At 43.7% G+C, this 26630-nt stretch overlaps 2 protein-coding genes across 11 annotated transcripts in view; both read right to left on the reverse strand.

Moving 5' to 3' along the window:
• MACF1 (microtubule actin crosslinking factor 1) overlaps positions 1–26630 on the reverse strand; it is a 229394-nt gene that overhangs the window by 42851 nt on the left and 159913 nt on the right. For all 10 annotated transcript variants that reach the window (XM_088022487.1, XM_088022489.1, XM_088022488.1 and 7 more), the window contains 8 exons: positions 10392–10553; positions 10018–10188; positions 9210–9376; positions 4949–5108; positions 4250–4576; positions 3210–3294; positions 2440–2681; positions 1324–1530 (listed from right to left, as the gene is read on the reverse strand). In XM_088022487.1, the coding sequence (XP_087878613.1) occupies positions 1324–1530; positions 2440–2681; positions 3210–3294; positions 4250–4576; positions 4949–5108; positions 9210–9376; positions 10018–10188; positions 10392–10553 (1521 nt within the window). The remainder of the gene's footprint in view (positions 1–1323; positions 1531–2439; positions 2682–3209; positions 3295–4249; positions 4577–4948; positions 5109–9209; positions 9377–10017; positions 10189–10391; positions 10554–26630) is intronic.
• On the reverse strand, positions 17962–22711 carry LOC148164541 (microtubule-actin cross-linking factor 1, isoforms 6/7-like). The gene has a single exon (XM_088022236.1). The coding sequence runs from the start codon at positions 21943–21945 to the stop codon at positions 17962–17964; it is 3984 nt and encodes a 1327-aa protein (XP_087878362.1). The 5' UTR covers positions 21946–22711.

Here is a 26630-nt window from a genome sequence, read left to right on the forward strand (position 1 = left end):
AGGTCCACCTCCTTAGAATTATAATTTCTTCAACACAGAAAGGCCTGGATTTTCACTAATATGGTTTATAATCTACGAAGTAAAGCCAAAAGTGGGGACAATTTCATAAAATCATAAATCAAGATGCAGACAATTTGGAAAGGATTATAGTTCAACAAATATGAGCTGATCCTATTTCAACTTCTTTAGAAAGAAGCTACAAAACCCAGTTAGTGGTCCTACAGCTAGAAAGAACAATGGAAATTGACACTCTTAAAAATATACTTCTAATCACAATGCTTTTATGAGACTGTGTTCTTTTTCTGTCAGTTCTTTTTCCTACCTATACACTGAAGAGTAGCTTCAGTTGTATGTTTAAATATATAGTTAAATATGGCAGCAGACAGTTGAGTCAAGTTAACTAGGAAGTACTTGGTCAGCTGAAGAAGCATAAGAACCCAAAACACCCAACTTTTAAAGGGTCATGCAGAAACAAACAAAAACAAAGAACATCTTCTATGTTTAATGAGGGTCCCCCAATTTTTCCTCTTCTTCAACTTTGCCAACCTACACTAATATCTTTTTAAAGAGGAAAATAAGCTCCTCCCAAGCATTATAAATTTCATATTGAAATATCTGGCCAAGTTAGGGATATCAATAAAGACACGTTGGGGATGCACCTGAAGTCAGAGTAAACTTCTACGTGGTTCACAAAGATTTTGCTCATCATTATGAACCCAAGAAGTCATGTTATATTTACTTTGCACCATGACACATTAATAGGTGCATATTCAGCTACAAAGGAAAGCAAATGACTTTTTCCAGAAAGCAGGAAGGAAAAAGATTGAGGGAAATATGACACCTGTGTTTACTGGGAAGGTTCTATTTTGGATGGCTCTGCTATTCTGGTTAGCATATTTGATAGTAATTATAGTTCTTGGTTCCCTCCCCTCTTCCCCCAGCTAATGCTAAAACAGTTGATTATGTCAAACTAAGATTGGGATGCATTTGGACCTTCTGGTCCTAGATTTTTTCTACTTCTATCAGAATCTGCCTCTTAATGGTGCAGTAGCTGAGAAGAACGCTCACATAGACTCTACAACAAATTCCTTTCTTCTCAATAACAGTCAAATATTTTCAGTCAAACTGAGATCCATCCTCACATACCTTTACCCAATCACATCCCATCACTGAAATAATTTGTTGCATCAGATTTCACTTAGTCTCCTTATTCCTATTCCTAAGCCTGTATTTATGTGGGTCACAGTTTTGTACTTTATACATACATCCCTGCTGCCCAAAATATTAATGCAGAGGTGCCTCTAATGTTTATAAACACATTACCTGTTGTGATCTCTGAATAGCAGCATCAATTTCATCCACCCTTTGTCCCACAGTGTCATTGACCAACTTGTACTGTTCATTGGCATCAGATACAAGTTTATCCAGCCCTTCTCTGGCTCTCCAGGGCACCAGTTCTAAGAGAGCACGGCTCACTTCATTCACTGTGTCCAACACCAGCCTGTGCTCCATGACCTCCTTCTTTAATTCCTAAGGAGGGAAAAAAAATTTTCAGGCCATTCCTTGCTAAATTAAGCACATTAGCAGCTGTGCTGGGTGGAAAGTGCTATCTCTACCACACATCCCAGCAGGGCTCTGACCTCCTTCCTCCGCTTATTTTTTTCCTTGTCTCAGATTTTTCAATCATTCCACAGCCTGACTTTTAGGCTTAGCTGCTGCTTAGAACTGTCTGCAACACTTCTTGGGCCAGACTGTCTCTGGGTAAAACAAAGACTGTCTCTTTTTTTCTCCTTACTTCAATAGAAATGATAAAATAATTTTTTAACCACAGGGATTTAACTCAATAAGTACCTACAAAGTATTTCTGCACATCTAAAACTGCACTAGATCCTGCAGGAAAATCAAATATAATCATGAAGCACTCTCTAGAGAATGAGTTACATAAGTAAATTTTTAAAATGTTAGCATGTGAAGCAAACTTTCCAGGGATCTGTAATTCAGTCTTTCCCCCACCCCCTTCAGACCATAGCAAGTGGTCTTTTTTTTTTTTTTTAAAGATTTTATTTATTTATTTGATAGAGAGAGAGACACAGCGAGAGAGGGAACACAAGCAGGGGGAGTGGGAGAGGGAGAAGCAGGCTTCCCGCAGAGCAGAGAGCCTGATGCGGGGCTCGATTCCAGGACCCCAGGATCATGACCTGAGCCGAAGGCAGACGCACAACAACTGAGCCACCCAGGCGCCCCATCACGTGGTCTTACATAAGTCTGCCTTTATGTCAAATCTTACTGTCCATGAGCAAACAAGAAACAGATGAGGCAGAACTTTTTGGTTTAGATTTAAGGTAGAGAGAGTTGGTGATGAAACTTAAAAATCCGAACTTAAGGATTTTAAGAGGAAAAATCTTTTTTCCCTTTACTGTATGTGAAAAGACAGCTCACCTTCTGTCTCTGTTGAAACTGGGGTATCTGCTCCCCTGTGGGAGACTGTCCTCCACTAGCTGCCAGCTCCTCTTCCACCTCCCTTAGCCACCCGGTCAGTTCCTCATAAGTAGACTGGAACTTGGTGGCCAGCTGCCGGGCTTGCTCTAAAGTTCTGAGAGCCTTGGAGCTAGTGACCGTGATGTCTGCATAGCGAGTCTTGATTCCATCCAGTTTCTCTTGGATAAGCAATACCTCTTCACCTGTGGGGGACGGCGTACAATTATTTGTATTTAAGAGGAAATGAGGGAGTCTCCTTCTGGGGATGAGGAAGTCTCTTTAATCCCTTCTTCAATTTAGAGCTTGAATTTTATAGACGCTCTCTCCCTGTGGTAGCAATTTCACCTACCAACCCACACTAAGGGAAGTGGGAAAAAAACCTTCTAATTGATAAAAGAAGCTACTTCTGAGATTATTAAGATCTGAATTCAACTGCAGGTGTTTCTAAATGTTCCCAGCATTGTTCCATGATTGCTGGCCTTGGACATACTAGAGGGCAGGGGGAGCCATCATCTACAACCAAATATGAGACAACAAGGTCTTTTAGTTTTCAAAAGATTTAGCAGGAAATAGGACCCCAGGCTGCCAGTCTCCAGGAGCACATGGTAATACAATCAGTGAATACTAAGCTTCTCCTATATGCAAAGTGAAGTGGCTAGTACAGGGTGCTTATTTCCTGGGAGATGGGATTGAGTAACTGCAGACGTGCTAAGAGATGCACTTTAGAGTACCTGTGGTTTGTTTTAGAAGAGCCTGACCATTTTTAATAGCTTGATCTACATTCTTCTTTCTATTAATGATTTCTTCATTTAAAGCCTGAAATGAAAGAATAGCATTAATCTTAAAACTATGGCACAACAAAGGGAAAGAAAGGTGAGACCTTTAAGAGGGTAAGTTTAAAGTAAAGGGACAAATACCAGGTTAGTTTACACATCAGATATTTGATTCCTTCCTTATCTCTTTGGTTACACCATTAAGTACTCAGAAATAATTAAATCTGATATTTATAGGAAAGTTCTCCCCTGTACTGGATAAGAAGGATTAAATCAGTTTTACCAATCTACTGGTACCAAACCTGAGCCTAAGAAAGGAGGAAGCAGAATTCAGCAAAAATGTCTACTATGTCCAAAACCAAGACTCAGACAGAAAGTTAAAGAGAAGAAAGTCAGCAAGAACAGGTTGACTTCAATCAGGATCCTGCTTAAAAATTCTCAATATTTGAAGTCAATGAAGCAGAAGAATCTTAGGTTATTTAAAACAACAACTACTACTACAAAACAACTCTTGGCCTATTTTTAATATCCCTAAAGAAATTTCATTAAAATCAGATGAAAAGAACAATTTTTTAAGATGACAATTCCTGGAATTTGAGCATATGAATTCTAGAAACATTTCAGAAGTTATAGCTATATGGTCAAACCCTGGGCAATATTTAGGTATTCTGGTTTTATATTCTCTTTGATAAAACTGCTCAGATGGAAACTGAGTGATACCTGACCTAATGATGTAAAACCTGAGTTGGAGATGAGATGGCCTTGACTGTACTCTAGATCACCTTCTAGAGTTACTGATTCAGTTTAAGTACAAGTATTTCCATGGACTCATCTAAGAACAGATTAGTCCTTAGCAACAAGTCTATAACTACGTGCTTATGTATAAAATTAAGTTGAAATGTTTGGAATTCAAAAGAGAAAAGAAATGAAGAGAAACATGAATCAAAATTACAAAATAACTTCATAACATGACCAATAAAAATGGAAAACGTGAATACCAGATGGTCAGCATGCTGTTTCTGCAGGACATCCTGTCTGTAATCCTTTACGAACACTGAACTGAGCTTGTCCTCAACCTCAGCCAGCCAGTTGAGCACCTCCACCTCATCCTCCCCGAACAGTCTAGCGTTACACAGTGCTTGTTCAAGCAGGGCTGCTTTCCGACAGCCCCGGTCTTGAATCTCACTGTATCGGGCCTGCAAGGAGTCTAGCTTTTCTGACAGCACGCCCTGCTCTACAGAGCATGTCAGGGAGGAGAGGGACTGCCCAATTTTGACTGCCTGGTGCACATCTGTTGCATGGCTTTCTATTTCTTCCTCCAGAGCCTGGAAATCCAGATGGAAAAAATGAATAACAGAAACAGAATAAATGAAAAGTAAACACGAAACAATGAATAACAAATGATATAATAAATTAAATAATATAAAAAGTTCACCTACTGAAAGGCAAAAATAATATAAAAAGTGAGAACAAAAGCTGTTTTTTCCTGATGGTAGCCTATCAGTCTATTGCTATTTTTAGTCCAAGGATGGGACTATTCCCATGGATAATTTGACTATATCTCAAATTAAACTTTAAAAAATCCCTCCCTACCCTCCCCCATCAGCCAAACATATCTTTTAGACTGCTACAGGCAGGTAATTCCTAGGCTTTCTGACTGCAGTGCTGTGTTTTCATTCGCCACAGCCTCTCCCTACCTTGTGCCGGATGATCTGCTGCTGTATTTTGGCAGTCTGAGTACCAACAGGTTCTGAATTGGCGAGCTTTTTCTCTGTGACAGACAAGAAGTCAGAAATAGGCTCAGCTGTCTCATGGAATTGTTTGGCCAGAACCAGGATATCTTCCAGCTGTTTTTGCCTACACAAGTACACAGAACAAACTGCTCAGGCGAAAATTCACGTTAAGATTGATAATAGTACTATATTCAGTGAAAGACCAATCTTTACCAGGTACATTTTAAGTATCAATAGTAAACAGAACACATATACATAGTACTTTGTGGTTTTAAAGGCTTTCCATAAGCATTGCCTTATTTTGATTCTGTCACCAACTGTGTAAAGGTAGGCAGAATAATTATCCCACCATTACAGAAGAGAAAGCTGACCCTGAAAGCTTAAAGAAAGATCTGTCCAATTCACCCAGTGAGTGGTAGCAGTGCAATGGGGATTCAAATCAGACCTTCTAATGCTCTTTCTCCTATGGGATGTAGCACATGCATCATCTAAACATGAGACCAAAATAAAGTTTAAAGGAGTAAAAAAAAAAAAAAAATCATCAGTTTTCATTTCTCTCTCCCTGTCACTGCTACCTTCACCTGTGAGTTAAGAGAAGCGAGCATGTGAGAAGCAAAGGCAGACTACTGACTAGAACTCCTCTACCATCTCCCTGGTTCCAGTGATTTCAAGCACCAGAACACAACTTTGAATCCAGATCTAAGGCAAAAAAAATGACCTCCGAGTAGCTGAATTTGCCAACACACATGGCAGTCAAAAGAACTACAGACTTCACAGCTCACTTGGAATCTTAAATCTTACTTAATATAACATCCATACTAAATAAGCTTAGATTTCAAGTATCCTGTAGATTAAAAAAAAAAAAAAAAAAAAAAAAAACAAATTACAAAGGGGAGAGGAAGCCTGATAGGAAAGTCAAAGAAAAACAACTACAGAACTGGATTAGCATACAGATTAATAATAAGAGGCCATAATTATGTCTTTGAATCATTAAGAACAGACTAAATGCTATACCATTTGAAAAGGCCTGGAAGTACATGATGTACTTTAGTCCAACAAACCTTTACTAAACAGGACATGTGCCAGGTCCTATGCTGTGTACCCTGGACAAATTTATTTGAGAGCGAGAGAGAGCGCGAGCAAGCGCATGCACGAGGTGCTGGTGAGGGGAGTAGAGGTAGAGGGACAAGCAGAATCCATGCTAAGCACAGAGCCTGATGTGGGGCTTGATCCCAGGGCCCTGAGATCATGACCAGAGCTGAAATCAAGAGTCAGACACTTGGGGCGCCTGGGTGGCTCAGTTGGTTAAGCAGCTGCCTTCGGCTCAGGTCATAATCCCAGGGTCCTGGGATCAAGCCCCGCATCAGGCTCCCTGCTCGGCGGGGAGCCTGCTTCTCCTTCTCCCTCTGCCTGCCTCTCTGCCTACTTGTTCTATCTCTCTGCCAAATAAATAAACAAAATCTTTAAAAAAAATAAAATAAAATAAAAAAGAGTCAGACACTTAACTGAGCCACCCAGGCACCCCCAAATTTATTTAATTAAGACTTTGCAGGCTTTCAGAATACTATTCCCAAATTCCAGTCCTCCAGTCAAATTCCTGAAGTTTTACGCACCCTCAGGAAAATCTGTTCTCTGGGCTTGGTGTCTGTGACTCTTGGGCCTCTGCTCTGGTGGAAACTTCTCTGGACCAGCAAGTCCTGAGACCAGAGAACCTTCCACAGCTCTGAGCCACCCAGGCACCCCCAAATTTATTTTAAGAAGAAATGATTTAAATATAAAGACTTACCATTTTAATGATCTGGAAAAATCTATGTTTAAATGTAAACAAAAATGTATTTCTAAATACTGTTAATTTTTTTAATTTAAAAATTTTTAAATAAAATGCTTGGTTTTTTTTAAGATTTTATTGAGAGAGAGAGAGTGTGCGTGCACAAGTGAGCAGAGGGGCAGAGGGGCAGAGGGGGAGGAAGAGAGAGAGAATCCCAAGCAGACTCCCTGCTGAGCGCAGAGCCCGATGTGGGGCTTGATCCCACAACCCTGAGATCATGACCTGAGCTGAAACCAAGAGTCGGATGTTCAGTGGATCGAGCCACACAGGTGCCCTTTTTTTATTATTATTTTTAAATGTTGAAGAATATGAAGCTGTTATCTTTATTTTTTAAGTAAACTTTACCCTCAACGTGGGGCTCAAACTCACAACCCCAAGATCAAGGGCCATATACTCTACTGACTGAACCAGCCAAGTGCCCCTCTAAATGTTGTTTTTAAATGTCAATGTGAAGTATAGAATAGTTTGTTTATGCCAGTCTCCAAAATACATCTTCAATATAACTAATGCACATAATTATTATTAATAAACTAGTATGTCATAAAAAAAATTATCCCTGATTTTTATGTCTTTCTGACTCCTTTCTGGAGTTTGGAATCTGAAAGTTTAAAGAACTCAATGAAATAGGATTTGGGGTAGCAAACAGCTAACATAATTGAGAGGTATCAAAAATCCAATATTAAAGAATCTAAATAAAAGTCTTTAGTATATCTCTAACAAATGCAGTTGCTCTTGGTATTTCTCTTTAAAATATTGACCCAGAAACTGTGTTAGATAAGGAGGATGCAAGTGGGTAGGATAGAAGGAAAGAGTCATAGAAAGATACTTTAGAAATAAATCAGGACTTCAATGAGCTTATGGGTGTAGGAGATTAAGTACATAAAATAATGATACAAGGTACAAATAAAGAATTACAGCAGTTAAGAGGAAGATGAAGGCATTCCATGCTTGGGGAACAAAGAAAAGCTTCATTGAAAAGGAGAAGATAAACAGGTATTTCATGGAAGATGCAACACCATCAGTAAAGACACAGAATTAGGAAGTGACAAGATGCTGAAGAATATGGTGTACTTCACCTATAATATAAGTAGTGAGGAGAGCAGAGACTAAGAAATATAGATTAGGGCCAAACAGCTGAGGGCTTCCAATGTTGGGTTAAAGAGTTTAGATTTTTATCTCATAGGCAACAAGAAGTCATTAAATTTCTGAGCAAGGCAAAGGGGAAGCCGAGTGATGATTGACTAGTGATGAGTTAGTTAGGGAACTACCTCAGGCGAGCTACCTCAAGTGGACTAGCTCAAGTCAGGAACTGAGGTAGGTGACTGGGAATTAGAGAAATGGATGAATAGAGAAGACACTATAGAAGTAAAATTGACAGAATTTAGCACCCTAATAGATGTGGGACACAAAGGAGTGGGGGAAAGAGTAAAAATGGGGTTAAGGGTTGGAGCCTGGTAACTGGAAGGTTAATGGTACTATTAATGGAAATGGACAAAGAGAAGATAAAAGCAGGGCAATCTGGAAATAAAAATAAGCGTAATTAAAAAAATCAGGTTGAATTCTTTCATTTTTGTTTCTCCCACTAATATGGTCGACAATATTCTGCAACTCAGATAAGAAATAAGCACACTGTGGGCCAGTGGAAATGAGACCAAAGAGCTAGTTAGCTGACAACTGCCACTGGCTACCCAGAAAACTGAAAGAATCCTCAATGATCACTTACACTACTCTCATACGGATTTCTAACTAGCTAGTGTTTATTTTTAAAACCGGGGACAATATAAGCTAAAAGACATTCAGGCGACATATTAATAAGCTTAAGTGATGTTGGGGTATATAGCTATGGAAGGAGACAGCACTTCCTCAGAGGAGAAAAGTATGCTGCCTATCTTCTGGCCACTTACTAAAGACTGTTCATGCATCTCTTGAATGTCCATATAACGGAATCAGACTAGCTCCTAGATGCAAAAACATCTAATATTGGGATAAGCTATCAGAAAAGAAATATGATAAATTTCAATTCCAAGTATCAAAAGTATTATTTATAAATATGAAGGGGGAAAAAAAATCTGTCTCAAAAACTCAGAAAATAACTTGGCTGGATTGCAGGCGTCAGTGTCTGTCAGTTTGGAACCATGATTATATCTCAGCAGAACAACAACACAGAGTGATGAGCTTTCCAGTTCTCAGAAATTCACGGAGTAGCTGAGGCTTACTTCCTGAGAGTGACTATGATTATGAGGATCATCTCCAAAAACTTATTCCCCTTCATTATACACCTTCCAGAACACTCTAGGACTCATCCAGGACCTTACAGAGCACCTCAAGGATAGCAAGTCAAAAACTGGACAAAACAAACATTCTCTGAACCATTCCTCAAAACCCCTTTGGCCTTACCTGGCTGCTGCCTTGCTGAGTAGTCCAGTCCATCTACTTTCAAGACCCTCCAACTGTCCAGTGATTTTCTCTTGATCAGCCAGCTCGGCTGACTGGGCTATTCTGCCTCCTTCTGCTTGAAGCATATCTACTGTGGCCTTTCGATCATCAAGGAGCCGCTGGAGTAACTAGTGCCCAGAATGTTTAAGGAGAATGAAAAGTGGTAACACAAGGTCACTTTAAAATCTGAAATAAGGAAGAAAATACAAACAAAAGATCCCCAAGCCCCACCCTACCAAATCCTAAACTGAATCAAATAATGGTGGCTTTTTTTCCATCCTGAGGCAAAAACATGAGATGCAGCATAGTTGCTACCACCACATAAACTTCTCATACACTTACTTCGGTTTTTAAATGGAGGAGGGATGGTCATTATGGGACTAACAGGGAACTTATCTTGAACCGAAGAAAAATGCACTAAAATGGAAATTAAACCAACAAAAAAATATAGACAGAACCTTATACATGATATACTGTGTTATTTAGAATATTGCTGACCTTAAAAATGCCAAAAACAAGACAAAGCTATGAGTGAAACACTGAAGCAGGACACACAAACGCATGCAACTGTTCGGTCCAGCATGTGCCACAAGAAGCTGGTCGGTTCAAGTAAGATGAGGCAAATCAGCTTCCACCTTTCTTTTCATGATCACACAAAGTAGGGCAGGATTCTCCTAAAACTCTGGAATATGCTCCTGAACTCAAGCACATGTGTTGTCTGCCACTCTCCACGGCTGTTCCAGTTCATCAACCCAACATTCTCACTCACCTTCTGTTCTTGGATCTGTGCTTTCACCACTTTATACTCGGCAGATGGAGGTTTCTGATTGGCTATGAGCTCCTCAGTGTCTGCCAACCAGCTGAGCAACGGCTCCAAGGCATCTTGAAACTTCCCACAATGCAACAAAGCTTCCTGCAGTTGTGCAATCCTTTGTGCGACCTGTATCACAGATACAGAGGCTCGTTATGAGAAAGGAGAGAGCTTTTTAAATGACAACTGACCCCCCCCCCCCCCCCCCCGTAACTCCAGATTACAAATGTTAAATTTGTGTTTGCATTCAGGTTGCAGGGAAACCTCAGGTTGAGATGTGCCTTTTCTAAGCCCTCCATCCCCAGGGCACTAGGTACCCCCTGGCCACTCACCTTTTTGTTCAGTGTGTTCCATCGAGCATTGATCTCTTCCATGTCATGTTCCAAACCCTGCACGTCACAGTTTTTTCCGGCACTCTGAATCAACCCCTGGCCGAGTCCATTCACCTGCTGTAGCTTCATTTGAAGGGGATCCACCTGTTCTTTCTGAAACATCTAGATAATTGCAAGCCAAAGATTTAATCTAAAGGCAGCAATCAGACCCTCTACATCACACAATGACTGATGATTCTTGGGAGATTTATGATTTAACAAAGGAGGAGCAGGAAAAAAAAAAGAGAGAGAAAACAAGCCATTTGTACAGGGAACTATCAAGGAAACATGTGGTTTCATATTTCAATACATCCTCCTATGGACAAGTAATTACAGAGAGTTATGGCACTACTTAGGTCTTTTAGCCAATGACTCGTGGTTGGTTGGTTGGTTTCTGCTTGCTTAGTTTTTAATGCAAAAAGCCATAGAGAATAGAGAAGCATCAGCCTCAAGATATCATAAAAGTGTGATGTATATCAATCCTACAAGGGAAGGATAATACCAAATGACTAGTATTTAAGATTAAAAATACCTTGGGGAACAGCTTTAGCTGACCACCGATACATGCAATGCTCTTCTTTGACTAGGACTAATAACTCAACTAGCCAAAACATTATTAATGTTGTGAAAAACGCCATAGTTTAATCCCCCTGTGGTCATTTAATTCTATTCTGGTCCAGGGCCACGGACCATACACCACTAATAATCTTGGAGCAGTATTCCTGAGATTACAAAGGGAAATGGGCCAGTAATACTGGGGAATGTCCTCACCAACTTCAGACACATACTCTGAGATGCAGATATACATAAAGCATTCTTAAAATTATAATACTGTATATCCATGTTCATCACTGAACAATGGAATTTTAAAACAATGTGAAGGAGTGTAACAATGCATGTTTCTTTCTACTGCAGTTAATAAACTCCATTATGACTTAGGAATAAATTTATTTATTTATTTTTTATTTGACAGAGAGAGAGAGACACAGCAAGAGAGGGAACACAAGCAGGGGGAGTAGGAGAGGGAGAAGCAGGCTTCCTGCTGAGCAGGGAGCCCGATGTGGGGCTCGATCCCAGGACCCTGGCATCACGACCTGAGCCGAAGGCAGTCGCTTAACCACTGAGCTACCCAGGCGCCCCTAGACATTTCTAAAAGGAAACAGAGTCAAAAGAAAATGATACTTTGACACTCTAATGGTATTAAGGGAAAGAATGAAACAGATAATTGTCTTGAAGATACTTCTCTCAATTATCAGAGGATAAAATCAGCCACATTCCACACATTTTATAGACCCAATCTGGATCTATTGCCATTCTTTTTTCTTCCATAAAATGTTCCTTCAGTTTCAGTGAGACAGGTGAATCAATTAAAGCCAAAGAATGACAGAAAATGGAAGAGAACAAAAATGTAAAAGAAAAATATAAGCTTGGGTTAAGATTAATTTTGGCCTATGAGACTACAGATTACACTTGGATTAGGAAACTGATTCTTGAAAGAATGGGCTATGGCTGGGTAAGTGAGTCACCAGGGAGGAAAAGCCCCAGGGAACACTAAAAAAGGAAGGTTACAAAGGTAATTACCAGTGAGCTTCATTTTATACTATAATTTGATTACACCATATTTTGTTAGGCAACACTACAAGGCGGTTCAGCTAAAAATGACTGTTGCCCCAACAACATGATTCCCAGAAAAAGCAAGTGCTATGATTCCATTTTCTATTAAAGATGTTTTCAACGCAGAAAAATCAAAACAGAGGGGAAAAAAACCCAACTCCAACGTTACAAGTTGCTTGGGTGCAACAAAATGGTGGTGGTGGTAGGGTGTGGGGGTTGGAAAGGCAAAGAAAGAAAACCAAAGGTGAGGAGGGGAAGACTGTCAAGTTCACACTAAAGAGCCCCCTTTTATCCAGTAAGCAAAACTTGTCTCATACTTGACATTTAAATTCCTTCTGTGCTGTCCAATATGAGGCTATTTAACTAAAAATTCAGTTCTTCAACCACATTAGCCACATTTCATGTGGTCAACAGCCGTATGTGGCTAAGTGCCTATTGTATTGGGCAGTATAGACAGAGAATATCTCCATCTTGGCAAGAAACTCTACTGGATAGTGATATACATGACACAGAAAAGTAAAATATATTTAAATAACTTAATCATCTCTTTCATATAACAGAGCAAATTAATTCTTTTAAAAATTTGCATTTACTTTGTCAATGAACATTTCCTATAGAAGCATTAGAGATTCGTTTCTCAACCTCCACTCCATGGATTAAGTTGACAGGGAATGGGTATTTGTCTCAACTTTTTTCCAGAAGTTTGAAAATCTAGGAGAGTACTTCTAAATAAATACTATCTAAATATTTATTTTGAACACAAGTGAACAGAATGTACATTTGAAAACACTTGCTCCCTTCTCTCAACTCCCAAATAAAGCTGTTCTGCAAAATCAGTGCTTTTGGATGCACTAAAATTCCTGCTCCTCAGTTTTCAATGGGGCTGTGCCATATTATTAACCAACCAGAGCTGGCAGACATTTCCCAGTGCAGAACACTAGTAAAAATTATTTCAAGGGTGTAAGATGCAACTGGGACATAAAACAGAAAATTTCCCAAGAACTTCTTAAAACACTTTTATCTTTGATAATACCACATTCTCCCAGTTTTCATCCCTGATCCATTTTTTTAATCTCCTTTTCTCTCTTCCTCCTCCTCTAGACCTCCAAATGTTCGTCTTTGGGGGTGGGGGTCAGGGGAGGGTGTCAGTCCTGGGTTCTCTTCTTGGCAATTCTATCTATTCCCATGGCTTTAAATATTAACCATGATGTTTATGGTATGTATGTGTGTGTACGTGTGTGTGTGTGTGTGTATCCGTACATCCAAAAATGAATCATGGGTACCTCAAAAACCCAACCATTCCAAAACTGAACAGTACCTCCTCCTTTCCTCTTCCCCCAAATCCGTTCTTCCCTAAATCAACAATTTACTACTGCTCCCATCCGCTCAGTTGTACAAACTAGAAGCCAACCTTGATAACTCCCTCTCCTTCTCCCTCCCTCCCTACATAAAAGTCATTATCAGGTCTTGTTGATTCTACTTCCAATACATATCTTGAATCTAAACAACTGTCTTCAAATCCACTGACCTCTCTCTAGTCCAAGCCACCTAAGACAACCGCAGTAACCTAGCAGGCCTCTCTCTACTCTGTCCTTGACCCCCTATAATGCACTCCACACACTGCAGCCAGTGTGATTTTTTTTGTGTGCGTGTTTTTTTTTTTTTGCAAACCACTCAGTGTTTTCTGTTTCATGCCAATCATCCTAAGACAAACTAATAAAACAGAAGACAAAATAAACCTCAGATTTATAAACTCCAGCCAATGCTGAGAATGTTTACTGTCTGTGTAGACTGGTTTTCTCTATCGTTAGGCTGAGAGTAATGTTTTAAAAATGTAAATGAAATCATCTCACTCCCCTACTTAAAATCTTTATTTTTTTTTCCCCCTTAAAAATCTTTCAATAGCTTCTCATGGCTTTTAAAGTATAGATTCTTCTGAAAACTTCTTAGTTCCTGCATCATCTGGCCTCTTTCTACCTTTCCTGATTTACTTCAGGGCTCTCCTCCAGAACCTTGCTCATGGTGGGCTAGCCTTTTGGCCTTCTTTGAGTCCTAACACCCCAAGCTCTTCCCAGCTTCCATTTCCTTTGCCTGGAGTATTCTACCCTCTGACTCTCTGCTTAGGTAACTTCTATCATCCTTCAGGTTTTAGTTTTAAAATCCTTCCCCTGACACAATTAAACACCCGTTATTCGTTATAGTCTTTATTTTTTATTCAAAAAATTTGTTGTGATTTGCAACTATATATTTGTGTCTTTTTTATTTATTTATTTATTTAGTAATCTCTACACCCAATGTGGGGCTCAAACCCATGGTCTTCTGGGGCACCTAAATGGCACAGTCAGTTGGGCATCTGACTCTTGGTTTTGGCTCAGGTCGTGATCTCATGGTTGTGGGATCGAGCCCTGTGTGGGACTCCACACTCAGCATGGAGTGTGCTTGAGATTCTCTCTCCTTCTGAAATAAAGAAATCTTAGGGGGTAAAAAAAAAAGTCACATGCTCTTCTGACTGAGCCAGCCAGGTGCTCCTGTATTTGTGTCCTTTTTGCTTAATATCTGCCTCTGCTAATATAGTGTAAGTTCCACATGGGCAAGGACTATGCCAATCCTATTCACTGCAGGAACCCCAATACCTGGCACAGAGTAGGTATGCAATAAATATTTTTCCAGTGAATGAATGAATACTTGTATAAAAATGGAATTAGGCAAGGCAAACAAATTTAGGAAGGTTCTGCTGATCAGCTGACTATTCAAACACTGAGCTAATATTGTAGGGCTCTCCAAATTTTGCTTTAAAAGACTTTCTTGTAAATTTTGAATTTTATAGAACCCCTAATTTTATACAAAAAGTTTTTTGCCTTCCATTGAAATAAGACTGAGGAAGTCTGCAAAAGAGAAGAGGGTTTAAATAACCACAGATTGCTCTCAGTGGGCCTAGGATCCCACTAAAGGGATAGCAAACAAGTTCTAGCATTTTGGTTCTTCTACCAATCACTCGTTAATGCTATTAGAAAATTTATATCAGGGCACCTGGGTGGCTCATTTGGTTAAGCGGCTGCCTTCGGCTGGGATCATGATCCCAGGGTCCTGGGATCCAGCCCGTGTCCCTTGTGTCGGGCTTCCCTGCTCAGCTTCTCCCTCTGCCCACCCCTACCCCTCATGTGCTCGTGAGCATGCACACGCTCTCTCAAATAAATAAAATCTTAAAATCTGTATCTATTTTAATTATGTATACATGTGTGCATTTGTATATACCCAAAGACACACAAAATCTAAATCACATTTTGGGTATGATCCCTTGCTGAGTTCTAAGTATTTATGTATTAAAATGACAGGTTCAGTTGCCTCTAGGAACCCTTTGTGAAGAAATGAAATCCATACAGCTCTCATCTTGGAAAAACTTTTTCTCTCAATATTTCACCAGTTTAGCAAAATCTGTATAGTCATGTTACCTCTATAATGATAATCTGTTTTGTTTCAATAAATATTTTCAAAATAGTCTCTCTACATTCTTATTGGTTAACATCCTGGCTGGGGCATCAAAAGGAATGAGATCTTGCCAACTGCAGCGGCGTGGATGGAACTGGAGGGTGTTATGCTGAGTGAACTAAGTCAATCAGAGAAAGACATGTATCATATGACCTCACTGATATGAGGAATTCTTAATCTCAGGAAACAAACTGAAGGTTGCTGGAGTGGTAAGGGGTGGGAGGGATGGGGCAGCTGGGTGATAGACATTGGGGAGGGTATGTGCTATGGTGAGCACTGTGAATTGTGCAAGACTGTTGAATCACAGATCTGTACCTCTGAAACAAATAATGCAATATATGTTAAGAAAAAAAAAAGAAGATGATAGTAGGAGGGGAAGAATGAAGGGGGGGAATTGGAGGTGGAGATGAACCATGAGAGATGACAGACTCTGAAAAACAAACTGAGGGTTCTAGAGGGGAGGGAGTGGGAGGATGGGTTAGCCTGGTGATGGGTATTAAAGAGGGCACATTCTGCATGGAGCACTGGGTGTTATGCACAAACAATGAACCATGGAACACTACATCAAAAATTAATGATGTAATGTATGGTGATTAACATAACAATAAAAAATTTAAAGGAAAAAAAACCATCCTGGCTGGGGCAATGGCTTAGATTTCTTCTTTTGTACACAAATGCAGACATTGGCTCACCTGCAGATATTCCATAAAGTGACCACACTTCAAAGATGATACACAACCTTGCAACCCACCACTGCCTTCTCCTGTCATTTTATCAGGCAGTATTTCATAAAATGATTACGCCCTGTAGCGGGAGGGATCCTCAGAAATTACCTAGCCCCATTTACTAATTTTGTAGATGAGGAAACAGATCTGAGACTGATATTAAGGACTCCTCTGAACTTTTCCTTTATGCAGATTTGATCAGCTCCTTACAAATTTAATTCCTATATTTCATTGATTATTGCTGCAGGCTTTATACTAAAAAAATTCTGTATAATCAAGAATGCCTGTGACTTCTGGGATCCCAGTGTCACTCCCAAATTCAGTAAAACTCAGAAAACGGAATCATTCCATCAATCTGAAAGGTGATGTATTATAGCCTCATGGGATGCTACATTACAAAATATTTGGTTAAGCCCAAGGTGACACCACCACCACTCAGCTAAACAGGAGCATCTGTAGCAAAGTTGGCAGCTTGTGACCTGCAATCAAAATGACTTTTTGTTGTTGGCAGCTGCAGGTTTAATTGGTGCTTTAGCCAACAAGGCTGCCCAGAAGGGCTCTGCCATGGGGTGGATGTGAGAACCCATCTTCTCTGTAGCAACCACGGATATTCGGGAGACTGACGTTCACTCCGTCAGTCAACAGTGAATGCCTACTACAAGGAAGGCACTGTTATGGGCCTTGGGGATGGTATAAAATAAAAACCACCTCTGTACTCAGTAATCCCCGATTGTACTAGATAGATGAAACTTCTACCTCCTTCATTCCCTACCACTGACCAAATGACACTGGGGCAGTGAACTGTAGAAAGCAGCCAATCTTAAATGTCTTTGACTAGGAGTGCTCAAGGATGTGAACACGTTTCCTAACACATTCCATTCTCTAACATTAAGAATCTCAGAACCTTGGAGCTAAGAGAGAGGCAGGAGGACATTTAATCCAATTCCCTTACTTTATGGATTAGGAAACAAGAGGTCCAGGAAAAAAAGAGTGACTTGCTTCAGGACACAAAGTTTAATGAGATGGCTAAAATATCTCTTTTCGTAAACATTATTATACCTTATTCTGGCTTTAAGAAACACACATTTGTATTAAAAAGCTGTTATTCATACTTCTAAACACTGCTTTCACCCAACCTGTTCTGAATTCTTTCAACTAACCAACACAGCTCTGTGGAAGAGAAAGGGGGAGGATATTGACAGTGACTGAAATCTTATACAATTGGTGTTTTCCATGGGTTATCTCATTATCCTCATAGGATTCTGCCTTAATAAATGAGCAAACTGGAGATTCAGGACATCTAACTGACTTGCCAAGTGCTAAGAAGTATCCCAGTTCTCTGACTGAAGCCCACACTCCAGCTCCAACCTCACTTCTGACATCACTGATTAAAAAATAGCCTCTTGATTTAGGACAGAACATGCTCACTGCCATTTTCAAAAGAAGAATCACCCTTCCCTGCTAATAATCTTTTCCAAAATGTAAACCAGCAACTGTTTACATCCCTGTTTTCCTTGGGCTTGGCTTACCACTGAAAAAAAACAGAGTACGAATTGTGAAGTTTTTCACCAAATGAAAGCAAGACATATTCTCCTCCTAAATGCAATAGAAAGACCAGAAAAGCCCAGTGCCCCAAAGAGAACCAAAGAAAGGACTGTGTCCTTTCTAATCACTACTAAGTCAGAGAACTTGCAAATCTCACTTTACTCCCCAGATCCTTTCCCAATGAAAAGAGCAACAATTACCTCATTTGAATTTAATCCATCAGTTGCAGCCAGAGGCACTTTCCCATGCAGCACTGTGCCAGTTACCTCTTTTATTCCAAATCCTGGGGAATCAAGGTCCTCCTTGATCCACATTCTAGCGGCGGAAGCCTCCTCTAAAACAGAAGTTTCTTCTTCTGAGATATGCACTGAATCAGTGTGGGCAGTATCTCCCAGGAAGGGTACACCAGCAGGGAACACTTCCTCCATAGCAGGCACTCTAACAGCTGGGGCTGCAGGCTCCTGCGGGGTGGGTGCTCTATCAGCTGGGGTGACAGGCTCCTCTGGGGTGGGTGCTCTATCAGCTGGGGTGACAGGCTCCTCCGGGTTGGGCGCTCTAAGAGCTAGGGTGACAGGCTCCTCCAGGGTGGGCACTCTATCAGCTGGGGGCACAGGATCCTCCGGGGTGGGCGCTCTATCAGCTGGGGTGACAGGCTCCTCCGGGGTGGGCGCTCTAACAGCTGGGGTGACAGGCTCCTCCTCCGGGGTGGGCGCTCTAACAGCTGGGGTGACAGGCTCCTCCGGGGTGGGCGCTCTATCAGCTGGAGGGACAGGCTCCTCCGGGGTGGGCGCTCTATCAGCTGGGGTGACAGGCTCCTCCGGGGTGGGCGCTCTATCAGCTGGGGTGACAGGCTCCTCCGGGGTGGGCGCTCTATCAGCTGGGGTGACAGGCTCCTCCGGGGTGGGCGCTCTAAGAGCTGGAGGGACAGGCTCCTCCGGGGTGGGCGCTCTAAGAGCTGGGGTGACAGGCTCCTCTGGGGTGGGCGCTCTATCAGCTGCGGGGACAGGCTCCTCCGGGGTGGGCGCTCTATCAGCTGGGGTGACAGGCTCCTCCGGGGTGGGCGCTCTAAGAGCTGGAGGGACAGGCTCCTCCGGGGTGGGCGCTCTAAGAGCTGGGGTGACAGGCTCCTCCGGGGTGGGCGCTCTAAGAGCTGGGGTGACAGGCTCCTCCGGGGTGGGCGCTCTATCAGCTGGGATGACAGGCTCCTCCGGGGTGGGCGCTCTATCAGCTGGTGTGACAGGCTCCTCTGGGGTGGGCGCTCTATCAGCTGGGGTGACAGGCTCCTCTGGGGTGGGCACTGTAGCAGCTGGGGTGACAGATCCCTCTGGGATGTCATCCCTTGTGGTGGGCTCTGCAACAGCTGGTGCATCCTCCTCCATGATGGTCACTGCAGCAGCTGGAGCAGTCCCTTCAGAAGCAAGCACTGCAACAGCTGGGGCAGCAGCCAGCACATCCTTCTCTACAGTGACCACTGAAGCAACTGGGACATGTGTCTCTATGGTGGTGGCCACCGAAGCAACTGATACATCTGCCCCGGGGCAAGGCACCGCAGCAGCCACAGCAGCTCCCTCTGGGGCAGGCGCCACAGCATCCAGGACACCCTCCTCTGGGCCGAGCATGGCAGCCATTGGAGCAGGCTTCTGTGGGATGGGTATCCATCCCTCCAAAATGGGCTCAGCACTACCAGCCCTGGTAACTTGTTCCTCCAGAAAGATACTCAGCAATGATTCTGAATCTCTCATTTCTGTCTCCCCGCCCTCCGATGATGCCATATTCAGCTCGGGCTTTGTATCATTTACAGCTTCCACTCCATCTCCGCTCTGTCTCAGTCCACCAACCAGCAGGGGCAGACTGAAAGTATCTGACTCTGCAGACTTCCTCTGGAGATCCTGGAAGATCTGCTCTGGGAAGGCTCTGTGAACATGCGCTGGGGCTTGATCCTTCAAAAGCCTGGCTTTGTAACTCAATTCTTGCCCCTCCCCATCCTCATCACAAACTTTCTCCTTGGATAATTCACAAGGATCCACGTTTCCTAAGGATGTAAGACTGCTATTTTCTTGATTAATAGCTCCTTTCTCACTTTCCAAATGAATCTCATCTGTTAGTAAATGTGAATCACATGAGAACACCTCTACTTCAGGTCCTGAGGTAACATCTGTTAGTTCATAGCTAAAAGCACGACTGAGGGGGACCCTCTCAACACACTCTTCAACATTCCCCTCAGAGTGACTACAGTCTACCTGGGACAAACTGCCATTTTCTTTGGCCAGCTCAACTACAAAGCCTGATAAGTCGTCTTCCTGGGAAGCCCTGTGATCAGAGTTGGGCAGTTCTCCTGGGTCCAGCTTTCCCAGTGACTCCAGATCAGCTGGGTGTCTGAACTTAAATTCCCCTACAGTCTCGGGGCTAGAAGGCACTTTTTCATGCTCCTCCTCACTAACAGTGGAAGTGTCTCTCCTGGCATCAGAGCAGACAATAAGTTCCATAGCATTAGGCACCTGAGAAGAATCCAGGGCATTAAAATAGTCACAATCCAATCCAGTATCAGAGTCTTTTATCCTTACATTTAAAAGGCCCATGCGTTCCTTTTCTAAGGCAGCCCCTGGAAAATGACTAATTACAAGTGCATTTTCTGCATCCTGGGATGGGGCCAGCCCTTCAGAAGAGGCTTGATTCTCCAGCTCAGCTAGAGGAGTTACTCCTTCTTCACATAAACACTCCTTTTCAAGTTCAAGAAACATCTGCACTGAATCTGTGTCAGAGAGCTGCTCTGAATCAAGAGGACCAACAGTACATTCTAAGTCGGAAACAAGACCCTCCAGCCCCTGAGCAGTTCTGTTTGTCAGCTCCCCTACAGCACTCTCACCTGTGAGAACACAACTGTAATCCAGAGGTGTATCCTCGAGAACAGAAGCCAAATGGTTCTCAGCTGACTGTAGGTCATCAGAGCAACAAATCTGACCAAGAGCTAGGTGGTCAACAGTTCTCAAGACAGCAGCTGAGCAATCGGTCCCATCCTCTGCCACTGCTAAAGTGTTTGCTTGTTCTCGTCCTTCAAAAATATCTGCCAGGCTGTTCTTTTTCTCATCTGCCGTTAGAAAAATCTTTCCTCTCTCTGACAGTTTCTCTCCCTCCCACTCCTCCTCAGCTTCCATCATGATCCATCGCTCATCCTCCTCAAACTTTAGCTCAGACTCTGTTTTCTCTCTCAGGCTGGGAGTTATGAGAATATGCAATTCTGGATCCAACAGCTCTTCACTCAGGCAAGGGGAAAGAGGTGGCAGTTCCACAGTGCAGGCTGTGACCCCAAGGGGGTGCTGCTTCTCACTGAAGCCTCCCTTAGCCAAACTTTTCATGGCTCTGGGCCAGGTTGCACTTGAGAATCTGTGTTCCTGCATTACATCTGTGCTACTACTTGCAGCTGCAGCTTCTGATTCTAGAGGCTGGAATTCATGGGGAGAGCGCTCACTGTGTGGCTGCGATGTGAAGTCTTGGCACTCTCCGCTTAAATTTTTCATATCCTGCACTTCTGGAGTATCTATGGATTTGGACACATGTTCCAGAGTCACTGACTCTGAGTGAGGTTCCCTGTGGTCCAAATGACCAGAACTTTCTGTTAATGCAGAACTGGATTCCTTCTTCTCTTGCAAGGAAGGATTTGAAGCACCAGCTTCTGAAACCTCACTGAGAGAAGCTTCTATCCTTTCTGCAAATTCTGGGAAATTGGGTGGCATGAAGGACTTCCATGATCTCCTGTTAACATTATCTTTGCGTTCTGCATTTGGTCGCCTTCTGGGTGGCACGGGTGCTGACTTCTGCACATCGTTGCTTAACTTTAGTGCATCAAATATTATTCTCTCATCCAGCTTTTTGCCTTCTGGGGCTCTAGATTCAAAAACATTAGATGCTGCTCCTAACGTACCATTGCTGGATATAGTACTTCCTTCCATCTTTTCCATGGTGCTTTTTGATGTCTGATTAAGCTTTGACCCCTGGTCAATTTGTTCATTTATCCTCATTGTATCATATATAGATCGCTGTGGAACGTAACAATCCTCTATATAGCCATCTTCTTCCTCTCCTTTCCCCAGGCAGGTGGGGTTCTGCCTTAAACAGTCTGGCCTGCTGAGTGGCTTACCCATACTTTTTCAATCAAGATGAAACATCAACCTTTTAAAAGTTTTTCACTGGTTACCCAAAAATGCATTCTGCATAAGTTAAAAATCCTTTTACATGTTCACAACCGGGGACCACCAACTGGATCTGCCCTCCAGAAAGGCCTGCAAGTCCAACTCTGAAACCATTCTGGGAGAAGCTCTAAGAAAAACAGCTTTTTCCTCACAGGCTAACGGCCTCATAGTTGCAGACAGTTAAGTGATATAATTTAGTCAACAAACATAAAATAATTCCTTGTATGGCTTCTTTTGTGTCTTTTAAGAGCACTGCTGTTTCTAATTCAGTCAGTAAAAAACAACAACAACAAAAACCCCATCTGATATTGACAAGTCTTTTTCAGAATCTAGTTCCACTCACTTCTCACCCAGAGTTGGAAGAAGCTTTATACCAATTGTGTCCTTTAATAACAATGGCACAGCCTCCCCAGTATTCAAGTATGGCCCAAGCTCCTAAGAATTCCTTTCATTTTATCCTCAGTTCCAGTCCTGGAGAGTCCAGCTGGTCTGAATTAGCCCTTCGTCCTCCCTAGTTCGGGTGTTTGCATTTGAACTGGGCTGGTCGGCGGATATTCCTGCAACTTTAAACACAGGAAGTCCTTCATTCGGGGCCAGCTTGGGGCTTCCTGTCTCCAAAACATCATGGCATTGTTGTGGCTCCCAGAACAGCCCTGCGCCGTGGCCGCAAAACAAGGCGAGTGGAGCCCGGCGCCGGGCCTTTGAGAGGCCGGCAGGCTGCAGCAGCGGCCGAGGGCCGGTCCAAGGGCTAGCTCAGCGCGGCCCACTCCCCCGCGTCATGCCGCGCGCCCCGAGGGCCAGGGATGCCTCACCGCAGGCTGGCAGGTGGCTCCGGGCCGCGCCGGCCTCCAGTCCCGCGCTCAGGAAGTTAGTTTGTCCCTCCGGCAGCTGAGTCCCGCGTGCTGTGGGCGCCGCCTCCCCCGCCGCCGCCAGTCCCCGGCCCGCAGCCGCCGCGCCGTGGGCTGCATGTCAAGCAGTCGCCTCTATTCTCCGCCACCGCCGGCCCCGCGGCCCCGCCGTCCTCCCCGCCCGCAGCTGTCACGGTCCCGGCATGCAAACTTCTGGCTGGGAACAAAAGGCTCCGCTCGGGCCGGGCGGGGGCGAGTCCTCCTCCCTCGCACAGAGCGGCCCGCTCATCCGCCGCTCGCTGCAAGTGCTGGGCTGGCGGGCGGCTCTCCTCCCCCTTCCCCGCGCCGCCGCGCCGCGCCGCGCCGCCCCGCCCGGGCAGCCCCCCTGGAAACCCGGGAGCGCGACGCGGAGAGCCAAGGGGAGGAGGGCGGAGGCGGAGCCGCGGCGGGGGCAGGGAAAAGGAGAGACCCGAGCCGAGAGGAAGGGGGCGGCGGAAAGGATTGGAGGCCGAGGCGGAGGGGGCGGCGCTTCCGCGCGGTTCGGAGCCAGGAAGCCGGGGCTCCAGCCGCTCGGCTCATAGAGCCCACGCCCACCGCGCCCCAGGGCCCGAGGGAGAGCCCCGCCCCCAGAGAGGGCGAGAGGAGGGGGGCGGTACCCGCGCGAGGCTCGGCCGCGCCGCGCAAATCCCCTGACAAAGGAAAGCCCCGCCCTCCTCCCTCTGGCCCGACCCCCTGCCGCCGCCCCCGCCCCCCTAGCCAGCGTCCGGACCCGCCGGGCTCCGAGCCCAGCCCAAGAGCGAGCGAACCCAGAGGGGCGCCCCCGCCTCCCCACAGCCAGCGTGTTCTAGCAGGGGCCGCTCGGGCCCCATCTGCCGGCGGGGTCGCGTCGGCTTCCGCGGGCCGCAAGCATGGCTCTCGGCTCCAGCTCTACCACCAAAGGCTGTCCTGGTCCCTCCAATGTCACCTTTAGCGCGCCCCTGCCGGGCCCAAGAACACTAGCCTTAAACCCGGCACTTTCCGGTGTCCGAAGGCATTCTGTTACGCCCAGAGGCCAAGTTATTGGATGAACTCTAGGCACCTCCTCTCTTTCCCTTTTCCTGTGTATCAGGTCTCGGTCTATCCTCCCACCAGAATTGCTCTGCCCGCAGACCTGAGAGGTGGCAATGACTGAGGAAGGGCGGCGGGGCGGTGGAGACGCCGGCAGCAGAGACCCACGCCCTAACACCTGGGCTCCTTTATTGCTGCGCACATCCAAGGAAACCTGAGCCTCCTTGGAGCCATCTCAAAAGCATGCGTCTGTATTTCAAGTCTCAAAGCGGAAGATAGGAGAGAGAAAAGTGGCCAACAATCTGGGCCACAGTTTTTTGGCTTTTAGGAAAGCCATCTAATCACTTGGTGACTGTTATTTAGACCAGGAAAGTTCAAAGGGCAACCCAGGAAACTGTCCAACAGAGGCAGCTGCATTTCTGAAGGGGTGCAATACTCTGCTGCCTTTGTGATGGTCATTCATTTTCTGATTTTATGAAGGAAAAGCAACAAAGTCTATTAAAATTTCTGAATCTTTTGAACCATGTGGTCAATATAGATGGTTAAACTTTGTAAAAGTTATTTCTTTCCTTTACATAAACAGTGAGTGAAGCCAATAGTTGGCACATGGAGATTTGGCAGTGAACCCCCGAGCTGAGCCTTAGGCTTAACTTAGAGAGCCAAAGAGGTCCTTGGCAAAAATGAGGTGTGGGCTGAAGCCTTTGATCATAATTAAGCAACTAAAGGGGTGCCTGCCTGGCTCAGTCGGTAAAGCATGTATGCCACTCTTGATCTCGGGGTCATGAGTTCTTAAAAAAAAGAATTAAACTTAAAAAAGACCGTTTACTGGCAAAATGTGTTATATTTCATTTCTCACTTCAAAAGAGACTGCTGATCAATTCTGCCCTCTCAAATCCAAAAGACTATCTCCCCATCTGTAAACTGAAGGGGGAGGGGATAGACTAGATTGTGTCTTGATAGCCTTTCTAACTTTTTCTTTAGTTCTAAAAGTTTTAAAGAAGCCATACCAGAATCCTGAGTCTTCCTGGTCCTATACTACAAGACACTAGAAACCTTGTCCCCTGAGGAACAAACACTAGAAAGAATCAAGAATGCTTGACCTAGAGAAGGTTCCAGGCAATGTGATCAACGTGTGAAGTATCTGAAGGGCTAGGATGTGGGAGGAAGGAGGCTTGTTCTGGATGTCTCTTTAAGCTGGCACAGTAAGATCCAAGGGCAGATTTGGAAAAAGCTTTTTCACGGCTATTCAAAGAATACAGTGTCCCCTAAAGTGATGACTTTCTCGACCCTGGAGGTGTTTGAGCAGAAATTCATGCAATCATTTGGCAAGGATTTGGGGAAACAAATCCTCCATCAGTTTGTTCAGGATGAATTTTAAGGTCCCTTCTAACTCTGACACACTGTGATCCTAAGGTATGATCAGCTTACAGATCTGATACTTAACATTTCAGGGAATCTGGGTCTTAATTTTCCTTTAATTATTCAGTACAACTGGAAAAACCCAGGGAAGGCAAGATCAATTTCACTAGCAAGTCTCCCTGGCCAAATACACTCACTTAAGTGTTCAGATATCATAACAGACTGTTTAGTGTGCCAGGCCCCTCTGGTTGGAAGAATCTGAGGAATTCTGGCTCTTGACTAGGGTGGGTGGTTATTCCATTATAAAGAATGATCTTGATGTGGAATCACAAACTTCATGGCCAGAAATTCCTTTCCTGTTTCCTCACCAAGTCAGGTGCCAACTAATTCAGTCTTCTTAATCCCTCCCCACACCTATCTATCTACCTTATTCTCACTATTCTGGCCAAATGCTCCATATTGTAATATAAATAAGGAGGGCATTTTAACAACTATGAAGTTCAAATTAGAAGTATTTATTGGCTTAAGTTACACTCTCTGACTAAAGTGTTAAGAGACTATTATATAGAAATCTCCCCAAAGTTCAAACACAGTCTTATAGAAAGGATTACATAAAGTTGCCCAATTCTCTCTCCCACCACAAAAAAAGAAGCCAGAGAGTGCTGAGTGCATTGCTCCTTTTTTATCATCAGTATGTGTTTAGGAAGAAATCAGGAAAGGAAGCACAGGCTCTTTCCTCCATGTCTTATTTTTTTTTAATGTGTTCATGAGTTTCTCTTTAGTTTTGGTATGTGGAACTCTGCCAATGCCATCTCAGTGACTGAAATAAATACCTGATATAGCTTTCAGCCTCTTGTTACTCTGATAGCTCCAACAAAAAAAGCATCTGTTCATTTCACATGCCGTGTGTAAACTTTTTAAAAGTACAGGGAGCTCCAGAGAACCTCTTTGGATGCTTCCCCCACTCGTATAACCACAAATATAAGTGCTGAAGCCAAATTTCAAATTAGTTTCCAGTTAGTTGATTACAGAGTTCAAATAATTCTCTACTTATTTTGAAATTCCTAAGAAGGAAATTTGGTGTCAGATTTTCTTTCAGTGAACTTAGAAGAAAGAACAATCCTGGCCCTTCCTGCTGTCTTCTTAATTAAAGACAGCTGGGTGGAGTCTCCTCACACCCTAACACAGCTCCCTCTCCAAGTTTTGAACCCAACATTTTGCCTTTGCTCCGGTCTTAAACCACCAGCCCCATGAGGACAATCTGGAGACCCAGATCCACACTTCCCCAGATTCTTTAATGCCTTTTCATGCACCTCTCTCTTGGAGGATTAGTTCTGATTAGAGGGGGATACAGAAGACTGGTTACATCTTGTACATTTTAAA

Source organism: Eumetopias jubatus, unplaced genomic scaffold, assembly GCF_037043125.1.
Source record: "Eumetopias jubatus isolate StellerSeaLion01/CBP00866 unplaced genomic scaffold, mEumJub1_p1.0 scaffold_4, whole genome shotgun sequence".
Lineage (NCBI taxonomy): Eukaryota > Metazoa > Chordata > Mammalia > Carnivora > Otariidae > Eumetopias > Eumetopias jubatus.